Source organism: Myxocyprinus asiaticus, chromosome 50 (assembly GCF_019703515.2).
Source record: "Myxocyprinus asiaticus isolate MX2 ecotype Aquarium Trade chromosome 50, UBuf_Myxa_2, whole genome shotgun sequence".
Lineage (NCBI taxonomy): Eukaryota > Metazoa > Chordata > Actinopteri > Cypriniformes > Catostomidae > Myxocyprinus > Myxocyprinus asiaticus.
This window is the reverse complement of record NC_059393.1, coordinates 20,830,862-20,844,804: the sequence shown is the minus strand read 5'-3', so window position 1 is coordinate 20,844,804 and position 13,943 is coordinate 20,830,862. Positions and strand designations below refer to the sequence as shown.

The 13,943-nt window shown below is 38.4% G+C and overlaps 2 protein-coding genes across 3 annotated transcripts; both read right to left on the bottom strand.

The window, feature by feature from the left end:
- Positions 1–953: 953 nt before the first annotated feature.
- Positions 954–7,817, bottom strand: mettl21a (methyltransferase 21A, HSPA lysine). The gene is made up of 3 exons (XM_051694646.1): positions 7,508–7,817; positions 3,443–3,554; positions 954–3,353 (listed from the first exon to the last, which is right to left on the bottom strand). The coding sequence occupies exons 1-3, from the start codon at positions 7,652–7,654 to the stop codon at positions 2,956–2,958; spliced, it is 657 nt and encodes a 218-aa protein (XP_051550606.1). The 5' UTR covers positions 7,655–7,817; the 3' UTR covers positions 954–2,955.
- Positions 7,818–10,467: 2,650 nt separating this feature from the next.
- Positions 10,468–13,045, bottom strand: LOC127438797 (gamma-crystallin S-like). Of its 2 annotated transcripts, none has more exons than XM_051694649.1 (3): positions 12,891–13,045; positions 12,370–12,612; positions 10,468–10,845 (listed from the first exon to the last, which is right to left on the bottom strand). In XM_051694649.1, the coding sequence occupies exons 1-3, from the start codon at positions 12,999–13,001 to the stop codon at positions 10,573–10,575; spliced, it is 627 nt and encodes a 208-aa protein (XP_051550609.1). In that variant the 5' UTR covers positions 13,002–13,045; the 3' UTR covers positions 10,468–10,572. The 2 variants fall into 2 exon arrangements, with proteins under 2 accessions (XP_051550609.1, XP_051550608.1); XM_051694648.1 differs by having other exon boundaries at positions 12,879–13,005.
- Between the last annotated feature and the right edge of the window lie 898 nt (positions 13,046–13,943).

Genomic DNA, 13,943 nt, shown 5'->3' with positions numbered 1-13,943 from the left:
CTATCTATCTATCTGTCTGTCTGTCATCTATCTTTTTATCTATATATCTGTCTGTCTATCCATCCATCCATCCGTCCGTCCGTCTTCTGTCTGTCCGTCCTCTATCTATCTTTGTGTCCGTCCGTCTATCTATCTATCTATCCGTCCGTCATCTATCTATCTATCTGTTCTTCCATCTGTCTGTCTGTATATCTATCTATCTATCTATTTATCTATCATTTACGGGCTATGTAGACAATAAATTTGTGAGACAATTACAGACTTGTATAAATGTAAATGATCAAAATGTACTTTTCAGTAATATAAAACTATCATTTGGGACACAAAAATCAAATAAAACCTTGTTTGTGCAGAAATGCTGTTTCTCAAGTGCAGTCTTTGACAATAGTTGCACAGCGGGCAACATGGATTTAAAAGCCTGTTAAAAGCTCAACAAACATCATCGTGTCTTTTTTATTGACTCAGCTCAGGTGGAACTATCGGTCGCATCTGCCAAAAGTGGACTTCCTCTGCAAACAAACACACACACACACACACGTTTGTGCGGCTATCCTTACGAGGACTCTCCATAGACATAATGATTTTTATATTGTACGAACTATAGATTCTAGCCTAGAACCCTATAGAACTATAGAACCCTAACCCTACCCCTAAACCTAACCCTCACAAAAAAACATTTTCAATAAAACATCATGTTTTTTTTTTAAAGTGATTTGTATTATGAGGACACTAGAAATGTCCTCATAAACCACATTTATAGCATAATACCCTTGTAATTACCAGTTTGTAACCTAAAAAAAATGCCCTCGTAAGCCACCCAAACTGAGAAAAAGTGATTGTAATAGTACTGTCTATATATTAATATGCTAAACACACACTCATGTAAAATAATTTATATAACTACATTTTTATTTATTTTTATCAGTAAACAAATATTAAGTCTGGTTTTACTTAAATTATGCTTTACTTGCAAACACAAATTTACACATAACTTCCTCCCATAGCAAATGATTTTGAGGAAAAATACTTTCCTGGAGACACACTGTGCAGGATCTTTTGTTATATATTTTCATCACTTGATTCACCTGCTTGCTTGCTGGTGTTTTGAATCCAGCTTTGCAAAGAAACACTCCCTTTATCAGCCTCCCTCCACTCTTTCTCTTTGTCTCATCTTCTTTTTTGTGAAAGTGTGGTACATAAACAGTGTGCAACACACAATTTGAACATATACAATTTGCACAGCATAATGTATAAAAATATAAATGCATTGCATTATTGTGGCAGAGGAGTTAAGCATTGATAAGACAATACAAAAAGTGGCTTTAAAATCCAATATATTGTTTATTTGCATATTATTGAACATAAGCCAATCATTGCCCTACAGTTCACAGCAATCCATTTTGCAATTAAATTTGTCAATCAGTCAGAGATTTATTATGAGGGCTTGTCTAAGGACGCGCCAATGTACACCTGCGTCAGATTGACGCTTTTGGTCTCACTTTGGTTGCATCGCGTCATAAACATATTGTTTTTAGGTCGCTGTGTCAAATTAAACGTAGTTTAATACTTAGAAAAACACATCTTGAGATCCTTAGGTTCGGATTTGTGCTACATCGAGCTGTGTTTTGAACACAAGTTGATGTGCTGTCTGCTGTTGGTGAGTGTGGTTTGTTCTCTGTTTGAGCTACAGTTTTGCTTACTGCCCCCTGAAGAAAACAGGTGGTACTTCAAGATTGAATTGCTCAGGAATATTCCTTATTACGGTCCGGGGACATGATTCATTGCGTTAATTTTTTTAATGCGTTATTTTTTATATAATTGATCGCACTAAATTAACGTGTTAAATCGACAGCCCTAATATTAATTTATCTTTAAAAAATCTTATCCTGAAAATAATAATAATTCAGTATTATATTATAATAATAAACTTGACTGGGTTCCACAGTAATAATTTAGTACGATGCAATATTCATCTGGTTTCCAAAAAATAAGTGTAGTTTTTGTACCTTCATTCACAAACAAAAATGTTTTAGTAAAAATACATGAAGGTAGGGGGCCTGGGTAGCTTAGCGAGTATTGACGCTGACTACCACCCCTGGAGTCGCGAGTTCAAATCCAGGGTGTGCTGAGTGACTCCAGCCAGGTCTCCTGAACAACCAAATTGGCCCGGTTGCTAGGGAGAATAGAGACACACGGGGTAACCTCCTCGTGGTCGCGATTTGGGGATCTCGCTCTCAATGGGGCGCGTGGCAAGTTGTGTGTGGATCGCGGAGACTAGCATAAGGCTCCACATGCTGTGAGTCTCCGCAGTGTAATGCACAGCAAGCCATGTGATAAGATGCGCAGATTGATGGTCTCAGAAGCGGAGGCAACTGAGACTTGTCCTCCACCATCCGGATTGAGGTGAGTAACCGTGCCACCACAAGGGCCTAGTAAGTAGTGGGAATTGGGCATTCCAAAATTTGGGGAAAAAAAGGGGATAATATATTATATATTATATATATATATATATTATCCTTTTTATTTTTACTTAAAAGGCCAACTGATTTAAAAAAAAATATATATATTTATTTTATTATTTATGTAATTATTTATTACTATTTCGTGTTTTCTGTATTTCTACATCTGATTCAAAATCAATCCATTTAGTTCGCAACCCAAGTACTCGCTTTTAAAAATAACTGGAAGTAATGAAAATACATAGAAGGAGGTAAGTACAAGCAAAACAGCATGTAAACAACCCTTTTGAGGACACTTTTAGTATTTCAGTCCTGGATGGCAGCGACACCTGCAGTCCTAATAGTAATCTGCCTAAAATTTACAGCAAAACCCATCATGAGCCATTTAAATAGCATATAAAGAACTTTTTAAGCCTAACACAAAATTGACTTCAATTCATATTATAAAGCTTAAAATGGTTTGAATTACTAAAAGGAATGTCCACTCTATGGTTCTTTACAGTTCAGTTTTGGTCGTGATCTTCACAGCTCTATAAATATGAATGTCCCTTTGAGAGTCATAATGGACCTCTTCCACTGAGAACTTCTGCCGTAACTCCATCAGGAACCTTTCATCTCGGTCGTAACGAATCCGACAGGACAACACCACCACTGTGTTCTCCGAGCTCAGGTGTTCTAGAGTCTTTAAGAGGGCAGGGAATGTGTCTTCCAGGTAAACAATGTCAGCTCCCAGGACCAGCTCATAGCTGCCTGGAGGGTAGAGTTCTAGATTTTCCCCCCAGGTGAGCTCGGATACGCGCACTGCCCCCTGCTGGCTGGGAGGAATGTTCTCGCGCACATTAGCTGAAAGAAATTCCAACGCAGTTTCTCGATCTGTAATTGTCACATTGGCTCCTGAAAACAGAAATAACATGCAAGCATTGCTAATACTGATTACAATACTTAATTAAATAGAGAATTAAGAGTCTGTGAGGGTATCTTACCAAGCAGAGCAGCTACAATGCCAACCAAACCTGTCCCAGCCCCTAGCTCAATCACACTCTTGCCCTTTAGATCAATGTTTCCCATCTCCAGGAACATGCACAGCACCACCGCCTTTAATAAGGAAAAGAAACAGGGATGTAGGAGAAGTAGGGTTGTTATCTAGCTAAAAGAAAGTGGAACTTTATGCTTTTTTTTTGGGGGGGGGGGGGTTATCTGATCTTTAGGACAGACTCTTTAGGACAGTCCGCACAGCTCTTTTGGAAGTGATGAAATCGGATCCATTTGTTTGGAAAGTATTGGTAATTTTTGAGTAAATTCATTTTTGAATGTTGTAATTATGCCATAGCTTACAAGATAATAATGTTTTTAAGAATTTATTTTACAACAATTGAGACCAGCAAGCTGTTGGACAAAAAAAGAGAGGGCGGAAAACAAAGAATTCAGTGCTGATGTTAAATGAATGTCACACCTTCTGTCCTGAATGATGGAACAAATCTGCTTAAAGGTGCACTCACTAATTTTTTCCCCATTAAAAAAGTTTTACTCCTAAAGAAATTAATTGTAATTTTGAAACATATGTATAAAATCATGAGCACTCCCATGAAATGAGGACTCTAGTCATATCAGTAACCTAATAAAAGCTGTTTTATTCTACATGGGGTGGGGGCGCTGAATACTCCTCACTTAATCTCAGTAGCCGTCTTGTTATTGGACACTTTCACTCTTGGATTAAATTAATCATAGCTGATTGTGAATAGTGAATTACTACAATGGCATCTGTAACTGAAAACTATTGATTTTGAGTGATGCTGCATCCACACCACTAGGTGTCACTGTCCAAGATGGCACAAACAAAAAGTTACTGAAAGCCCTTTTCCACCGACATGGTTCGGTGGCGGGTTCCTGGGCTGGTGCGAATTCTTGAACTGTTTCACACATTTCCACTGCAGAAAAGGCCGTTCTGGGGTTGTAAACCTGGTCTGACACCGGCCCCAAAAGCTTGCTGGTCTCCACGCAGGAAACGATTACATTAGGGGGCATAGGGCGGGATAAAGTTTCATCACCAAATTTTTCCCAAACAACAACAGTAGCTTATCATCTGCAGCAAAGAGTACTTCTTCACTCTATAAAAATGATAAAAAACCCACAAAATTATCAGACATCAAAAGAGTTCAGGTTACGCAGATGAAACGAGCACTCTACTTGCGATATGGTCTTTACAGAGATCCGAGATTAACTATAGATCAAGCACAAAATAATGCACACTGCTTCAAACAGACAATTCATCAAATCATAAAGAAATTTAAAAACACTTAAGGGAGTACAGGGACCGTAAGAAGGACCTAAACAAAAGTAAACGGAGCAAAAAAGTTTTGGACTCGGACACTTACCAGCCTGCTTTCTAAACGGGACATTAAATTCAGCCAGACACGCTTGAGATAAACACCGAATCGCTGGTGTCCTCTTCAGCTGATCTCAGTAAGTTGTTATATTTGCCTACTTTGTTAGCTTTCCTTACACTGTTGTCCTCTTATTTTGTGCATTGTTTTGTTCTTTAAGGGGATTTTTGAGCAACTACTCACTAACTTCGGAAGATTGTGGCTATCTAACTTAGGGATTCTCAATCAAGACGTAAACACAATATTATATGCTATGGCAAAACTCCAAATACAACCATCTGCTACACCAATGTTAATAATGATTCCACTGTAACAGTTTACAGAACTTAGCAAGTTAAGCCATAGTTCATACAATATAATGTAATTACATTACCTGTCATATTTAGAGTAGATGTCATCTCTGACAATCTTATTGAGCAATGTAATAACACTGGATTGCATTAATCCGTTTGTTTAAATATGTCCTCAAAAACAAGAGTGAAAGCTGAATACAAACACTCTGTGACATGCCATGTTTGCTTATGGTCAGATAAAGTAGTCGCGTAACCCATCACATCACCGTTCAGTTCTGAAGTCAGAGGAAAAGCGCGGCCAGCTTATGAAAGACTCCAGATTGCCCTGGCCATGAACCAGCGGAGCACAGGCTCGGCACGCGAACCATCGCCATATCAGTGGAAAAGGGCTATGAGTGCACCTTTAAATTACAACAGTTTAGACTGAAACAGGCTTTCAAAATTAGATTTTAATCAGATTCCAAACCACATACAAACTTAACTTAGTAGATCTTGTAAAAATCAGAGATGTGACTAAGAAATTGTGTTTGGTTACAATGGCACATTTTATGGGGCTGCCTTGTTGTTTAAATGAATGAAACTGAAATTGTAAAGCTGATATTGCTTAAATGCATAAAACTTTTACCATGAATAAGCAGTAGATCCAGTTACTTAAAAAATGTTAATTTAGCCAATGTTTTCATCCAGTGTCTAGTCCGCACCAAGGGCGTAGTCAGGAAATTATTTTTGTGTGGGCCTCATTAAAAACGGATGGGCCAAGTTTTCGCCCAATATTTTTTCTTACCAAATTTTCCTCAACAACAGAGAAGCGGCACATTCAAACAGTTCTTTCACACTTTCAGAAATCAGAATTTATGCATTTTTTAAAACTATTATATATATAAATATATACACTGGCGGCCAAAAGTTTGGAATAATGTACAGAGTTTGATCTTATGGAAAGAAATTGGTATTTTTATTCACCAAAGTGGCATTCAACTGATCACAATGTATAGTCAGGACATTAATAACGTGAAAAATTACTATTACAATTTGAAAAAAATGTTCAGAACTTCTTAAACTACTTCAAAGAGTTCTCATCAAAAAATCCTCCACGTGCAGCAATGACAGCTTTACAGATCCTTGGCATTCTAGCTGTCAGTTTGTCCAGATACTCAGGTGACATTTCACCCCACACTTCCTGTAGCACTTGCCATAGATGTGGCTGTCTTGTCGGGCACTTCTCACACACCTTACAGTCTAGATGATCCCACAAAAGCTCAATGGGGTTAAGATCCATAACACTCTTTTCCAATTATCTGTTGTCCAATGTCTGTGTTTCTTTGCCCACTCTAACCTTTTCTTTTTGTTTTTCTGTTTCAAAAGTGGCTTTTTCTTTGCAATTCTTCCCATAAGGCCTGCACCCCTGAGTCTTCTCTTTACTGTTGTACATGAAACTGGTGTTGAGCGGGTAGAATTCAATGAAGCTGTCAGCTGAGGACATGTGAGGCGTCTATTTCTCAAACTAGAGACTCTGATGTACTTATCCTCTTGTTTAGTTGTACATCTGGCCTTCCACATCTCTTTCTGTCCTTGTTAGAGCCAGTTGTCCTTTGTCTTTGAAGATTGTAGTGTACACCTTTGTATGAAATCTTCAGTTTTTGGCAATTTCAAGCATTGTATAGCCTTCATTCCTCAAAACAATGATTGACTGAGGAGTTTCTAGAGAAAGCTGTTTCTTTTTTGCCATTTTTGATCTAATATTGACCTTAAGACATGCCAGTCTATTGCATACTGTGGCAACTCAAAAACAAACACAAACACAATGTTAAGCTTCATTTAACGAACCAAATAGCTTTCAGCTGTGTTTGATATAATGGCAAGTGATTTTCCAGTACCAAATGATCAATTCAGCATGATTACTCAAGGATAAGGTGTTGGAGTGATGGCTGCTGGAAATAGGACCTGTCTAGATTTGATCAAAAAGTACTTTTTTCAAATAGTGATGGTGATGTTTTTTACACCAGTAATGTCCTGACTATACTTTGTGATCAGTTGAATGCCACTTTGGTAAATTAAAGTACCAATTTCCTTCTGAAACAGCAAAATATGTACATTATTCCAAACTTTTGGCCACCAGTGTATTTGAAGTCAAAGAATGATCTCTAACGCTCTGGGTGGGCCTGGGTCCAATTGGCCCACCTTGGCTACCCCACTGGTCCACACAACAGTACATTTTGTTTACAGGTTCAGTACACGTGGAGTCTGTGGTGATATTTCATCGAGGAACCCTTCTGGGATTCAAACCAGCACACTTTCAGTCATCAGCCCAAACATCTTTGATCACTACGCCACAGCCCCATTCAGTTACAATAATGAAAAGTAAACTTACTGCGTCCCAAACCACAGCAGCGACGCCCAATCGATTCCAGTCCTGGCTGAGTCTGATCCTGTGATTGGCCAGATTAAATTCTGCTGAATTCTGGTGCAACTTTGACAGAGCAGGCAGTACATTCTCATCATATGGCACCAAAGCCATCCTTAGATGTGATAGTGTCTGAAAATCGCCTCAAAATCCTACGAATATAAAGCGAGGGTTAAACTGATGATTTTGCTATTAAGTACGTTTAACAGGAAATATAGTTAAAATATAGTAGAGAATTGTGAAACATCTAAAACAGACTGATCTCTTATTCGGCTGCTGTAACTGCTGCTGTTAGTCATTGCTCAACTGCGCCATCTAATGTTTAGGAGAACTGCAGCCTGGAGTGGTGACGTCCAAAACAATGCCAGATCGATAAAACTGAATGGCACCCCTTCAGTATACGGTCCTCCTCGCCTCTTTCCATAACATCTATTAATATTCACCAAAATGCATAGAAATGCCTTCAGTATCAATAGTCTACTGTTCAGAACACCATATGCATTAAATATCCCATCACCGATCCTCTACCTGGTCTTCTAATGGTTTGACAGAGACCTGGAGAGGCTTACAAGCCACAGTGTCTCGCACCCACTGTGAAATTTGGTGGAGGTTCGGTGATGATCTGGGGGTGCTTCAGCAAGGCTGGAATTTGGCAGATTCATCTTCGTGAAGGACGCATGAATCAAGCCAAGGTTAACCTGGAAGAAAACTTGCTTCCTTCTGCTCTGACAATGTTCCCCAACTCTGAGGATTGGTTTTCCCAGCAGGACAATGCTCCATGCCACACAGCCAGGTCAATCAAGGTGTGGATCGGGGACCACTGGATCAAGACCCTGTCATGGTCAGCCCAATCTCCAGACCTGAACCCCAACAAAAACCTCTGTGATCAAGAGGAAGATGGATGGCCACAAGCCATCAAACAAAGCCGAGCTGCTTGAATTTTTGCGCCAGGAGTGGCATAAAGTCACCCAACAGCAATGTGAAGACTGGTAGAGCGCATGCCAAGACACATGAAAGCTGTGGGAAAATCAGGGTTATTCCATCAAATATTGATTTCTGAACCCTTCCTAAGTTAAAACATTGGTATTATGTTGTTTAAAAATGAATATGAACTTGTTTTCTTTGCATTATTCGAAGTCTGAAAACATGGCATCTTTTTTTGTTATTTTGACCAGTTGTCATTTGCTGCAAATAAATGCTCTAAATGACAATATTTTTATTTGGAGTTTGGGAGAAATGTTGTCAGTACTTTATAGAAAAAACAAAAATGTTCATTTTACTCAAACACACACCTATAAATTGTAAATCCAGAGAAACTGATAATTTTCCAGTGGTCTCTTCGTTTTTTCCAGAACTGTATATATACAGAATATATATACTGTGCAATATGGAGGACAAGTATATTCCATTCTTATCCTCAGGTTTATGATATCACATCCAGAAGAACTGAACAGAAAAAAGAAAAATCATCAACATGTGTCCTTGAATGAGACCATATCTTTTCTAAAATGAGAATATTATCTGTCTTAAACATGTCTTTGTTTGCTGTTGTAGAAATTAGCTTCATTCTAATCACAAATGAACTAAGATGATAATATTTTAAGTTAACATTTTATTTTTTATGTCATTGGATTCATTTTAGAATTCATTTCAGTCATTACACAGCTGCTAGAATGTCCTGATAAACTCCATTTGTCCACTAGAGGGCAGGCGTGAAGTGAAAAATTAAATTCGAGCACGTGAAGCAGTCTGTGCTGAGGCTTCACAGCGATTTGCCGCGAAAAGTCATTTTCAATGAGTGTTGGCAGTTTGAGGTGGTATGACTATTTATTTACCGCTTTTTATTTCTATGGTATGTTATAGTGTAATTACCAGGGACTAAAAACGGTTCAAGGAACACAACAAAAACCGAAAACAAACAATTTGTAGCAGAACGTAACCGAAAACCAGAACAAAGTGATTTTCAATTGTTCTGGATTGAAAACCGGTTATAACCAGTTAATTTTGTTCCAATAATTTTTTCATGAAACTTAAGGCCAAAGGGTTTATCACTGTACATTTTTGGAACTACACCACTTCATGCTCAGAAGGAACAGACATAAAAAACATTTAGTTTTTAGTCCCTGGTAGTTACCACTTTCGATGTGATGTGGACGTGTCTAGCAATGTGTCTCGAAGTTGAGCCCACCATTGGGAGCACATGGAAACTCCTGTGAAATACTGTATTGGATGTCTCTGCAATACATCTCTCTACAGTGTAAAATTAGGGATAGTTCAGCAAAAAATGAAAATTCTGTTATCTTTTACTCAAATTCATATGACTTTCTTCTACTGTATAAGAGATTTTAGGCTGTATGTTAGTCTCAGTCTCCATTCACTTTCATCACATATTTATTTCCGTACAATGAAAGTGAATGGTGACGGACGCTAATATTCTGCATAAAATCTCCTTTCGTGTTCAGACATGTAATTGAATGATCCCTCTAACAACATGACATAGGCTGAATTGGTAAATGTGCAGTTTTGTTAATGTATAAACAGCAGAAGTGTGATTTACCAGACTACACACATTCGGCCAAATGCTGTATTAAGTTTGTCTTGTAGTTTGAGGTTTCTAAATCCTTCTTGAATTTCAATTTCTTGTATTTGGTTTTAAGCACTTGGCAGCCAGTAATTCACTACACAGAACACATTGTGGTTTATTTTCATTACAAGTGAACCTGTATTTAGGTCGGATTGTCTTTTACCTGGCATAGCTTTGCTTGTTGTTCTTCGATAATGAAGACATGTAATGCAACCTGTCTAATTCGGCTAGCTTCCATCATTGATGAAAAAATACCATAGAGATTGATTGTCAACAACAAAAGAAACAGTCAAAAGTGTAATGATCAGACACCCACAAAAACTAAACAACCAAGCAATATTTGCAACAACACGTTTATTGACTCAGCACAGGTGTATTGGTGCTGTCGTGGTTTGGCGGTTTGAAGTTAGAGGAGGACATAAGATGGATGGATGGATTTAGATGGATGTCACTCCGTCAGGCGTTTGAAGGACTGGACCATGGGGCTGACGGCGCCCCATTCCACGGGCTTACGATATTCACCCTTCTCCAGTAGGTACTGGCGCCCCCTATAGTTTGGTTGCTCGTAGAAGATCCAGATCCCATCCAGTACCTTACAAGAGTGGACCTCGCGTGTACAGAAGCGGTCCACCAAGGATGGACAGTCCTCGGTTGTCTCGTGCACCTGGCCGGCGAAATCTCCCTTTTCGTAGAGCTGGATTTTATACTCAGAACCGCTTACCTGGAGAGGGAGGGTGATTAGTCTAAAATGGAGCACACATAGACATCAAAGTAGGGGGCCATTTCTAAGATTCAGTACATTTTTTTGTCCCCTTCTTCATATATGTCTGTATATTGGATATACAATGTGAAGCTAGCCATTTTTAAAGATGGAAATCGTATTTGATTTCTTTTATCACAAAAATTCAGAGAACATATCTGTCTCACTTTCAGTCACTTTCAGAGTCCAGGGTTTCTCATCTGCATGAATTTTAGCCATCATTTATTATTTTCTAATACTTTTCCTACTTTTCCTTTTCCTAGGCTACAATGTAAAATGTGCATGATAAATGACACACCCACAAGAGGTTCGGCCACATTATGCCAACTTACTGACAAGTGGCATCACTCAAAATCAGTCATTTATATTTACTTTCCTTTGTTGCATGTCTGGAAAAACGTGTCAACAGGTTCGCATCCCACGCTGAAACCAGGAAGTAATCGTATATGCATAATCAGTGACGAGTGCGATTCCCCCTCTAACATTACATTTTTACTTTTTTATTTTTACTCCACTGACGATTAGGTTTTGGTTTTGGGTTGGGAGGAACAGTTCATAAAATGTGCATTCCTCTTCACCGTTTTACATTCTGTAAAGCTGCAAACAACTCCCTTCCCTACTTGCTTTTGGCGCACCTCCGTGGACATTTCACCTGGAAAATGGAGCTCACACCTGGCTATACGGCCAATAACACTTACTGCTTTGGCCACTGGGGGCAGCGTTTTGAATTTAGGTACACACAGATCGAATTTAGCTAAAGAAAAGTCAACCCACTGTTTCCGATTTTACTGTGAGATCAGTCTGGTGTAATGTCAGAGGGTGGGAGCTTTTGCTCTAGGGTCTCACGCACCACCTGGTGGATACTGTTAGAAGCGTAAAGCCTGTCCAAGTGACGCTATGTGATTTCACGTGAAAATGCATTAAAAACATACGTTTTTTTAAAGGCCATCTCCATAGGGGTGAGTTGTAAATGATTTCACTGCTTTGTTTAAGCACTAATTTATAAAAATAAAATAAAAACTTAGAACTGGGGGAATATTTTTTTAATTGGTTATCAGTTTATATTTTCCCCTATGTCCTCAATATGAATTTCCATCCTATTAGTTTAGGGGTTATTAAAAAAGACTAACAAAAGTCAGTTTCTTTAAAGACATCAACAATAGCACAAATGTCTGTAATTAGTAGCAATGTTATCATGCTGGATAGAATTGCAGAAATTGATTATATCAAAATTTCAAAACATAGTTAAAATATCAAAATTAACTTCAAGTTGACTCCCTTATGTATGCTTACACTGAGCAATGACTAACTTTGGCTCTTTTTCTCCATCCCGTAAGGCATCCTGTTAATTTTCCTGCCATTGTGTAAATAATCAGGTTCTAATTAATAAAATGTATGTGCCTGAACTTGAACAGAGCATGTTTCTGAAAGTATATGAATTTTCTCAAAGTTAAAGATGGTGAATATACAATATGTGTGACTTACAAAGTGAATCATCTTGCAGGAGCAAAGGCGATCATTGAGACCCATCCAGTGTTGGTAATCGGGATACTCGCCCCGGGTTAGAACATACTGGTAGCCCATGAAGTTGGGCCTCTCATACGCCACCCAGGCTCCACTCTCCACACGGATGGAGTTACACCGGTTCAGGTAGGCGTGGAAGTCCGAGCAGTTGCTGTCGCACTCATACCGTCGGCCTTGGAAGTTCTTGTCCTCGTAGAAAATGATCTAAATGAATGAGATGGTGGAATTTTATTTCATCCTTGGATGTGTCACGAATTTGCTCATTTGATTAGTGACCTACATATAGTACTGAATTATTCATATATCTTTCTTAAAACTTTGTTTATTTTCAGGTTTTAATCTCCAATTTAAATAGCCAAATATCTGCCAATTATTTGTCCAGGCCTGATATATCGGTCTGTCACTTATTACAGTCATCACAAAATGCAGTCATCAAATTATTAACAATGGGAGCAGAGTGTCCTGATCACCTTCGTACTCACCCGACCCATTCTGCAGAGGTTTGGCTGGTAGTAGTGCCTGTGGAGGGGGGTAAAGTGTTGGAGCTGTGCTGGTTCAGGCCGTCCCACTCCGGTTCTTTTATAGCCACACATCTCTCTGTACAGAGGACATTCGCTTTGTCATGAAAACCAGATCCAAAAATTGAGTCAGTTCTTTCTAGAAAAAGAAAGGATTACAGTGTATAGAGACAGCACAGTGCATGGTGGTCTGTTTGTGTGTGTGTGTACATGCAGGGCTTTATTTTGAGAACAAAATTAATCTCAAAAGTGAGCTAAATCTGACCAGGACATCCTCAATAGGAAAAACAATCCTTACATAAAATGGACCCACTTTATATTAGGTGGCCTTAACTACTATGTACTTAACCATTTGATACAATGTACTTATTATGTACATACATGTTGTTGCATTGTAATTAAATTTAAAGTACTTGCTTCGAATTACATTTGTAGTTACACTGTTAACTTTACCCCTATCCCAACCCTTACCCCAAAACCTAACTCTAACCCCTAATCCTAACCCTACCCTTTCTCCTAAACTTACCCGTACCTCAACCTCAATGGCAGCAACTGTTGGAATTTTGCAGAACAACATGTAGTTACACAGTAAATACATAGTTTTGTATGTATTTAATGTTAGTACATAGTTAAGGCCATCTAATATAAAGTGTGACCCATAAAATAAAAGTGTTTGTGTTTGTTTATTCTCGTATTTGGATTTTCAGTATAGAGCTGGGTAAAACAAACCTCCTATTTAGTGATTCTGTGCACAACATACTTGATTTCCAGATAACACAATATATTATCATGTACTATATGCACAAAAATGTGTGTATGCACACACAAAAATGCCATAGTTGCAAGCCAAGATCTATCAAATGTAAAACACTTAATAAAAGTCCACACACACCACACTTATAAAATGGGGCATACTTAAACTACTGCTCATAAATGATGGCAGAATTATCTTTTTTGGATGAATTATTACTTTTAAGGAGAGATTCTGTCCAAAATTGGATACTCTAAGTAATTACC

Excerpts from the sequence above, each read along its gene's own strand:
- LOC127438797 (XM_051694648.1), bottom strand. The coding sequence starts at position 13,001 with ATGTGTGGCTATAAAAGAACCGGAGTGGGACGGCCTGAACCAGCACAG. Across the intron at positions 12,613-12,878 it reads TGGGTCGGGTGAGTACGAAG|ATCATTTTCTACGAGGACAA; the intron begins GTGATCAGGACA and ends TCATTCATTTAG. Across the intron at positions 10,846-12,369 it reads CCTGCAAGATGATTCACTTT|GTAAGCGGTTCTGAGTATAA; the intron begins GTAAGTCACACA and ends CTCCCTCTCCAG.
- mettl21a (XM_051694646.1), bottom strand. The coding sequence starts at position 7,654 with ATGGCTTTGGTGCCATATGATGAGAATGTACTGCCTGCTCTGTCAAAG. Across the intron at positions 3,555-7,507 it reads CTGCTGTGGTTTGGGACGCA|GCGGTGGTGCTGTGCATGTT; the intron begins GTAAGTTTACTT and ends TCCTTATTAAAG. Across the intron at positions 3,354-3,442 it reads CATTGTAGCTGCTCTGCTTG|GAGCCAATGTGACAATTACA; the intron begins GTAAGATACCCT and ends TTCTGTTTTCAG.